Here is a 10,041-nt window from a genome sequence, read left to right as displayed (position 1 = left end):
TCTCTAATGGGCACAGATTGGGATTACCACATCATGCATGCTTTTGAAAAGTCTCTGAGAGGGATGGACCGGTATATATTTTTAATGTGAACACTGCTGGATAGTTTTCTGCGTTTAGACCTTCTGCTTTTATGAAACAATCTGGTGCGAGACCCTAGTCTCATCATGATTTATATGATTTATTTTAGTAGATTTTAGAATTATTCTTTGTCTTTTTATAAAGACATTTAATCTATCTGACCTCACTGTCACGTGTGTTTTTAAATGGTATGTATAGCCTTACTCTGGTCCATAATACCTTGGGACTTTATTCTGACACACATGACTGTATATGGGCTAATGGCTTTTCACATCTCCAACATATTGACCCTGCACTCTTTACTATTGGTTACTTTTTTTCTCTGGATATCTTTGGCTTTATGTTATGAATGAATTATTCAAATAAACGCCATCTCTGTTAAATTTTAAAGCAAACCAGGGAGAGTGTTCACTGATCATAACCCTTACCCAATATGATATCAATGAAAGAAACAAATATTTGTGGTTATTTGTGTGAGTGTCCTGCTTAAAATTGGACACTAACATTATCAATAATTTTTTATTTATTTATTATTGTTATTTTTAAGTTTGGTGCCTAAGGCGACATTGTATCACAAAGGACAAATTTTAAAAATTGACATTTTCACTTTGGAAAAAAAAATATATAGGCTATTTATTGAAAACATCAATTTCTAACCAGACACTTGAACAAACACATTTATCCAGTTTTTGATGTATTACAAATTTCTTTCTTTTTTATCCATTTTTTTTTATTTAATTAAAATTATTTTATTTTTTTTTACAATTTTTTTTTTTTATTTAATAAAATTTCATTTCATTTCCAGCTGTTGCTCTCAGGCAACATTGTTCCTTAACACAAGTATTACCAAACCATCATGTCAAGTTATCATATCAAGTTTTCATATCCATCTGCATCCTCATCTTCAAGCACTGGACTGATAAAAATTATTTTGTGGTGAAGTAAATACTACAGAAAAAAAACAATGTAATTTACATAAAAAAAAGTTAGTTCAGGCAAGAATAAAAAAAGTCAATTCTATAGTAGAACTCAATTCAATCATGTAGAAATGAAAGCGTAAATATCAACATTATAAAATTAAGTAAAATTACTCAACTTTTCTGATACTGGTGTTCCCATCATGCACTGGGCCATAAATAATTAATGAGGTTTATTTTTCTCTGTTTTCCAAATGTATTTACACTATTTTATCATTACTTTTGTTGTTAGGATTAGTAATTTGCCATTTTGTGACATTTGGAGTTCATTTTCTACTTAAAATAATGTTGTACAGAAATGTTGAAAAAATTCAATTAAATAGAATAGATATTTCTTAACCTTTTATTAGCTACATAAAAATTCGTTTATTGCTTATATTACTTTTACTTAACTTAGTTACGAATAGTTTACTTAATTTAATGTGTGAAATTTACTCAAAAATTATCAGTGCAAAAACTTGCTTTGAAAAAATTAAGTCAATTTTACTCATTGTTTTTTACAGTGGCAACACCGTATACCATAGAGGTTTAAGGTGTCTATAATATTTTTATTTATAAGTGTGCTTGTGGATGTATTATTTTAAAATGTGTGGCTGGGCTCTAGTGGTTAATTTTCAATGCTATTAAAGATTTATGACTGTTAAATTAAGTTATGGAATATGGCACTAAAAAAATGAGAGGGATGGATCCGAATAATAAATGAATGTAGGGGTCTGTTATATCTTCATAGTCTTGTGTTTTGTTAATAGTCTTCATAGTCTTAACTTAAACAGTCGAAAAAAAAAAAAATCTTTGTGCATGGGGACATTTTGTTTTATAATGTAGGGTTTACCAGGCCACATACACACAAGCAGTGGTGAGGACATGAAAATGTGTTTTATAACTTAGTTAACATTAAGACACTATAGCTTAGATTAAGCTAACAGTAAAAGCTAATTAAAATATCACCTTAAAAATTAAATGAATAAAACATTATTGCCAGAGGCAGATACACTATTTGCAACATTAAAGCATACAAAAATATGCACCAAAAACGTAAATAAAACTGCAATCTTCAAAGCCACTATCAATACTGCAAAAAACAGCTAAAATGAACACACTCTAAATGACATGAACACAAAGTGGCATTGTTTCAATTAATGCAGAATAAAATAAAATAAAGGAAAATAGTAAAATACCCTAAAAAGGTTACATTTTCTGTAAAAATATAAATACAAGTATATATAAAGTCACTAGTATAAGTCACTAGTATATATATAAATATAAGTCACTAGTATATATTTTTAAGATAAAATTTCACTGAAAGAGGGGGTCTAGACAAGCCATTTTAGATGTGATCCTACCCTCTAGTGGTTCATAGTGGTAAAAGAGTGGTCTTGTTTGAACAAATGTGCAGAACTGTGCCCTGATTCACATATTTTAAGTACAGTAAGTCTTAAGGACATACTGTATGATAATAAATGTTAGATCTGCGAAACTCTCAGCATAAAAAGTCGAGCAAAAAAAGGTAAGCATATGAACCATTTCTGTATATCTCTAGCCCAAAAACACAGACTTCTCCAAGCCGTCCTCTGCCTTGGTATACTCTAAATGGGATTTAAAATAGCAGCTTCTATAGGAAAGGCTATTGCGCACATATTGAAGATAGTCTGGGACTCCCGGACAGATCACATTATCAGCAAGCAGAACGGTGCCTTTCCTTAGTAGACCACAATCCTATTAATAAAGAAGACATGAAGTACAGAAAAGGTTGGATATATGCTTCCTGTAAAATCGAGAGGAAAATACTGAACTTGCAACTGAACTCATGAAGTTTTTGGACATTCTTAGAGACACCATAATCTCTAACCGAGATTGAATAAAATTACAGTGGTCAGAATCAAACACACCTCCATTAATTTTGTGTCGGGGAGGTAACGGTCCTTCCAGTGGTCCAGAAAAACCAAATCAAATGTTTCAATTCCGAAGTGCTCCTTCATGCGCGGGATCCAATCTTCAGACGCACCTTCTACAAGCTGGACCTGATGAAGTAAAACATTGATACAAGGCATAATAAACAGGAATACAACTCCTTTATAATGTTTGCAGAGAGTAGAGAGTAAATAAAGACTACTACTGTGTGTAAATTAAGTGTTTGTGAAGGAACAGGGCCCTTACTCTGTCTTCAAGACCCGCCCAGGCGATTACTTGTCGAGCCACTGCAGCATAATCTGCATTGAACTCCAGTGTTATCAGACGAGCTCCAGGAGGAAGCAGACGAGCGATGCGCACTGTAGAGTATCCACAGTATGTGCCCAACTCTAGGACCTTCTCTGGGTTCAACTCACTCACCACTGAGTCCAGGATAGAGCCTGAGTGCACACACACAAATGCTGTGTTTTCTTGTTTTATGGGTCCATCCCATTGCCATAATGATTTTTATACTGTACAAACTGTATATTCTCTACCCATTATACACCAACTCTACCCCTAAACCTATCTTCTTTGCACTTAATTATTTATCACATAATTATTTATAAGCTGTTTTCCTCATGGGGACCAAAAAATGGCTCCTCCCCACAAGGAGCAGGATTTCAAATATTACAATGTAGGGTTTACCAGGCCACACACACACAAACACACACACACACACACGTTTGTTTCACTATATTATTGAGAACATTGCATAGATTTCAATTGATTTTTTATCAGGTTAAGGATATTTTCTATGGCCTATCCTAGCAAACACAGAACGTTTCCCTAACGTTCCCGAATGGTCCCATGAGGTTATTTTTTGGGAACCAAACAAGAATGTTATAGGGACATTCCATGTAGGTTATTTTTAGGTTCCATTTTTATAATGTAAGGAGAATGTTCTGGGAATGTTCCCTTAACCTTCTAGGAACGTTCTGGGAACCAAAAACTAACGTTCCCAGAACCTAAATTTGTTTGCTGGGATAACACAACCTCTACCGTTAAACATTTCCTTCAAGAAACATGTGCAAAATACTACCTTTAAATAAAACCCCGTTTTGGACGAATTATAAGCCTTTTTAACTAGTGGGTGAGGATCAGTAAAATATCCTCACAAGTCGGTTGTTTTGAGACAATTATTTAAACAAGTGACAAGTATTTGATAAGTATTTAAAATTATATATCTGGCTTAGCAAAAGTTCCACAAATTTGTGAATTTGAGTACATATATTGGAATACGGAACACTATTTATGTTTATGAAGGAAGTCTCTTCTGCTCAACAAGGCTGCATTTATTTGATCAAAAATACAGTAAAACAGTAACATTGTAAAATATTATCACAAATGAAAATAAAAGTTTTCTATTTTAATATATTTTGTAACAATGTAAAAGTCTATACTGTCACTTTTGATCAAGCGAAGTCACCCTTACTGAATTAAAGTATACATTTATTTAAATAAATAAATACTGACCCCAAATGCTTATACAAAACTTCTTAGTTAAGTAATAAAAATGACATAATAATAAAATAAAACCCATTTCCCTATTTTGAAACAATTATATTCAAATGTCATCTTCAGAAAATAATCTGAAATTTCTTTCAGATCTTCCCCTGAACATTTTTGATCAATAATTTTTTTATTTTTTATTTTTTTTGACAAGTCTGGAATACAAAAGCAGTGCTCTGACCTTTCTCATCTCCGATGTTCATAGCCCATTCCCTGTGTCGGCAGTAATAATCAATGGCCGAGATCACACTCTGAGGGTCACCTCGGGTTGCATGGTTCCGTACTGCTTTCATCAGACGCTGGTCACAACAAAGACATAAAGGGTTCTGGTGACGACTTTGTTTACTTTATGGGCTATATGGGCCTATGTATTGAGATAGAAAACTGTTAAAGCAGGACAAATTGAGTCACCTGTGGTTGAGTAGATCTGGTCAGAGTATCAAGAGCATGCTGAACGATGACATCATGCCAGAGTAACGCGAGACTGCCGTTGAACTGCACAACAGCAGGGATGAACCAGGAGTACAAGATAAATAAAAGCCCTGTGACCCCGAAAAACCAGCACAGCAACACCAGCAACATACTAGAGCCAGACAAAGAGATGCATAAACCATTAGAATACATTTTTTGAATTAAGCTTATAATCACATAAAGTACAGATCTAGTTAACTGGCTTTATGCACAGCTTCACTTCTTCCTGAATTTCAGCCAGCTCCTTGTTTCCTGTCTGCCATTATTGGACACATTGATTAATTCAGGTGTGCTTGACCTCAGTAGTCACGGCAACAATAATCAGACACACCTGAATTAATCAATTTTGCCCAATAATGGCAGACAGGAAACAAGGAGCTGGCTGAAGTTCAGGAAGTAGTGCATGCTGTGCATAAAGCCCATTGGCTCAGAAAACATACATAAATTGAATCAAATGTCTATTCAAAGCGTTTGCATTGCCTTAAGTATTTTAGAAGTTATTATATGTATTATTTGTTATTTTATTTAACTTTGCCACTATGTAAATATTTCAGATACAAATCGGAAATCAATATACACCACCGTTTAAAGGTTTAGGATAATTGAGGTGTTTGTTTGTTCACCAAGGCTGAATTTATTTGATAAAAAACTACAGTAAAATAGTATCACCTTTCAAGACAGCATACACACACACACACACACTAGTAATATAATTACACTTTAATAGAGCTCAGGTCTTCACTCCAGCAGGGCATGAGATGAATGTATATGGTAATGAACGTTCTTATTCAGTACTGTGCTTTCATCTGTCTGGTCATTCCTCTATTGTATTGGTCTAATGAGATGGGTGGTTAGTTATGCAGCAAATAAAGCCTGAAAATCTCTCTCATGTGATTATTTGGTTGCTATTGCTACAACATGTTGCTTTAGCTCAATCTGTCCATGAAACAGATATTGGGATTGGGACAAAACTGTAATTTTCTCACAAAATGTGTGTTTTGTCGACACCACAAGATAACCTAGATAACAAAAACTTGTAAAATATTTATTATACACAACCATTCAAAAGTTGGTTAACAGATTTTTTTTTATTTTAAATTGCTAAAATACAGTTCTTTTGAACATTCTATTCATCAAGAGTCAAGTAAAAAAAATGTATCACAGATTCCACAAAACTATTATTTTTAGCAGCACTATGCAGCACAACCGTTTTCAACATTAATAATGTTTGTTCTTGGTGGAATAGATCTGGATACGTTGTTGCTTCTACTGTTGTAATTGCTGCTGCCTATGCTGTTATTAAGACTGCTGTTGATATTTTGCTGCTTCTACTGCTGTTATTGCTGCTGCTGCTGTTGACTATTACTGCTTTTTCTGCTGTTATTTCTGCTGTTGTTGCTTCCAACAGTTGAACTCCCGTTTAGACACGTACACAGCTGCGGACAGCACGGACGAGGACACAATACCCATGTTGAAAAATACAACTCTTACAGACACAGATAATCACCTTAATTAGACACACACTCCAAGACATGTGACAATTAATTCAAATCATGTGAGACAAAAAAATAAAAATAAAAAAACCTTAGAATTATCACGTGTCTCATTTCCTTGTTATCTCTTGTATATACACTCCCTGTTCAGTTCAATCCTTTGTCGTAATTATGTGCTGTTTATCTCCTGTGTGATCCTAGTGATTTCCAGAGTTTAGTTTGGGGGGGGGGTTACACCTGGAGGAAATACATCTTCATCTGTCTGGAGTCTGCTTACCCGTATGAGGGTTTCAAGTGTGTCAAACCTGACCCAGTTACAGTCCCAGACAGAGCCAAACTTCCACCCACTTCCACCACAGAGCCAAAGACAGCCACTGAAATCATTCCTGTGAAATTCTTGTGGAGTTTGACTGCCTGGAGCGTGCGGCCACTGACCAGTCAATCCGGGAGCCAGGAACAGACTGTTACCTGATAGATCTGTGTACCGTTCCCATCCGAAAACCTTCCTCCACTGTTGTTCCTGCGCAACTCCCTGCTCCCATCCCTGCCGCTGGTTCCAGCCAGTTCCCTGGATTTCACCTCTGGGTTTCACCTTAAGGTTTCACCTTGGTCCTCCAGGCCCACGACTCCTCCTCTGTCGGTAAACCCATTGGCTTCGCCCAGGCTCTGCACTCCCTCGACTCCACCGTGGTCTGTCAGTCCCAGGTCTTCTCCAGGCCCCCTTGTCCCTCCAGCGCAGCCTCAGTCAAGCACCAGGCTACTCCTTCCCACCGGCCTCCATTCTCTCTCCCTCCGTCATCGCCCCGGTCTGCTGAGCCCCCTTATCCGCCTTGCTTCAACGAGCCAGCGATTCCACCTTGGGCTTCTGGGCCATGGATGTCATTCCACACAAACTGGCTCCGGCTAAGCCTCTGTCGGTCGGCCCCCAGGTCGGCCCCTTCACGCAAGCTGCCTACACAACTAAACGTTTTTTTTTTTTTTTTTTTTTTTTTTGATGTTTTGCTTAATAGAATAAATAGTACATTAAATAAAAATATCCACTGAAAAGTAAATATGTACTTTATCACAAAAAAGAAGATCTGTTAATAGAGTAGTCATGAAGAGTAAGAAAAGCACTTCTCAAGTTGGATTTTAGAGTTGCATGGCAACAAGCACAAGGTTAAGAGCTATTAGACAAAGAGTGTGTCACCCCTAAGAGAGGACCATGACAAGATGTTCTCAGGCTTTCTTAAAATATATAGACCTACACAAATGTAGCTGGGGTCTAGAGTGGAATGCAGAGTTTAGCCACTATGCTGGACAGCCATTTTTAGAGAGAAAATCCTCTCAAATGGGTGTCAGAAAGGAATGAGAGAAGCACAGAGGCTGGCTTTCACAAATTTCATGGCTGTAAATATTTACCAGTGTATGTAATGCATTGAAAAAGTTCAATATGTGTGTACTATAATGTTAATTCACACTGCAATAGCAAGCATCGCAGCAATAATGCTAAATAGCACAAGGATTTTATTATAAAAGCTATATTAAAGTTTAGAGATAGATAATAATTTAAAGTGAACAAGAAATGTGATAAACTAAAAAAGACTGTTTTGTCTTCGGTGATGTGCAAACACGATAATTGGTATCGGCTGACCAGAACACACACTCACTGTGAAACATTTACTAAAATAGATTTAACGTAAATTGGGTTTCAATTTTAAACAAGACAAGCCTAGAAAATATTTACAAAGTGAGCACAAACACAATGAAACATTGCCTGAAACTAAAAACATAGTTATTATTTTATGAAAGAGTCTGGAAAGTGTAACATTATTATGAACACAACATAGGCTATTTTCATAAATGGACAACATCTTTAAAAAGGCAGTAAATTATCTTATTCTTCATGGTGGATAGCATACAGCGTTTTCTGACTGTTCATAATTCAACAAAAATGCCAGCAAGTGACAACAATGAGAATAAATTACCATTTAAGCATAAATGACAGAGAGAAAACACTTACTTTCGATGAGGGCCTCTGCTTTCCTTTTACAAAATATCTATTTTACTAAAGGACCTTCTCTTATAAGCAACCTGCAAAGATGGAAATGCACATACTGTTCAGCTCGCTCGCTCTCTCTCTCTCTCTCTCTCTCTCTCTCTCTCTCTCTCTCTCTCTCTCTCTCTCTCTCTCTCTCTCTCTCTCTCTCAGCTGTTCATATAACGAACAGAAGCGATCAATCGATTAATGTTCCAATATTCAAGTTCTGAAATCATACGATGGATTAAAATCATACAGGGATTTAAATTGTTCTTCGCTGAAAGTTCCCCCTCTAGTTGTTTACTTTTTGTTAAAGCACGCGCGTAGCGACCATAGCGACCGGATCTTTTAGTTGTGAACCAACTCATTCAATTGAACCGATTCAAGTTTTGTTCGCAACGGAAAGGGCATGAAATGAGTAACGTTAAATATCTTAAATATCTTTTTTTTTTTTTTCAGAACAGCTGTAGTTGTCAGTGTAGCCTATAGTTAACACACATTTTAAATTGTTCGAAAATAGTTTTGTATTTTTTCATTCCATTTAACCTCATGAATATATAATTATAAGAATTAAAATATATTATAAACAAGATTTTGTTAAATATAACAAAGTGCTTCGGTGTCTCCTTATAAGAAATATACTGCCTCCTGGAGGTCAGATAAAGAATGGACAGGAACTGTCTGAACTCTAAATTACCCAATTATTCAATTTGGTATATTTTTAGTACTTTTAGTTATTTTTAAGTACAATAAAAAGCATCCCCTTCAATATATCAAACACAATCAGTAGAAAAGTAGACTTTATGGATGTGTTGTGGCTGAGCATAGGCACTGAGTTCCAGCATGGACTAAAGTAAATGACTGAACTGCTGATGCAGACTTTACAAAAGCAAATAATAAAATAACAATACACGCAAAATATGGGGACTGTGTGTGACAACCTTCCAGTAATCCCAAATAATAAGGCCCCTCCAATCTGAAAGTGCTCTAAAACATCTTTAGAACCATTCAACATTAAATACTGTCTGTCTTCTGCACTAAAATAGCACAGATCAGTCATAGAAATGCGACCATACTAACTAAAGGTCAGTGGTACCAGCCAAGCTTCCTGAACACTTAATAGCAATTATTGAATGTCTTTCCGATATGTATTGGACAATACCCTCCTGAGACCATTCACAGACTTTGATGCAGACAGGAGAGCACATCCTATGTCTACATCCTTTCTCCATTCCCAACAGTCATTCCTTTTCCAAGAAAAACAGTTGATGCTATAAATGAACGTAGTACTGTACACTCTTTCTGTACAAGTCAAAACAATTGAGCTTTATTGTCATTCTGCTGTATGTGGAGTCGAGACATACAGTGGAACAAAATGTCATGCCTTGCAGGATGACCACATGTATCATGAAAACAATAAACCGCAGAAGTAGCCTATAAACATATAGACAGGTATAAACCTACACATAACTACTGAAAGAAGTAATCTATCAATACCAATACTATATATAATCTTTCTGTTACGTTTTAAGCAGGGAT

The 10,041-nt window shown here is 35.7% G+C and overlaps 1 protein-coding gene across 4 annotated transcripts; it reads right to left on the bottom strand.

Moving 5' to 3' along the window:
* Positions 1-593: 593 nt before the first annotated feature.
* Positions 594-10,041, bottom strand: comtb (catechol-O-methyltransferase b). Of its 4 annotated transcripts, XM_039674064.2 has the most exons (7): positions 8,759-8,774; positions 8,485-8,555; positions 4,930-5,101; positions 4,700-4,817; positions 3,214-3,407; positions 2,946-3,077; positions 597-2,772 (listed from the first exon to the last, which is right to left on the bottom strand). In XM_039674064.2, the coding sequence occupies exons 3-7, from the start codon at positions 5,098-5,100 to the stop codon at positions 2,593-2,595; spliced, it is 795 nt and encodes a 264-aa protein (XP_039529998.2). In that variant the 5' UTR covers position 5,101; positions 8,485-8,555; positions 8,759-8,774; the 3' UTR covers positions 597-2,592. The 4 variants fall into 4 exon arrangements, with proteins under 4 accessions (XP_039529995.2, XP_039529996.2, XP_039529998.2 ...); XM_039674061.2 differs by lacking the exons at positions 8,485-8,555; positions 8,759-8,774 and adding an exon at positions 10,027-10,041 and having other exon boundaries at positions 594-2,772; XM_039674062.2 differs by lacking the exons at positions 8,485-8,555; positions 8,759-8,774 and adding an exon at positions 6,951-7,210 and having other exon boundaries at positions 594-2,772.

Source organism: Pimephales promelas, chromosome 21 (genome assembly GCF_988280905.1).
Source record: "Pimephales promelas chromosome 21, fPimPro1.hap1.1, whole genome shotgun sequence".
NCBI lineage: Eukaryota > Metazoa > Chordata > Actinopteri > Cypriniformes > Leuciscidae > Pimephales > Pimephales promelas.
Note: the sequence above shows the minus strand (reverse complement) of the source record. Positions and strands in the feature narration are given on the sequence as shown.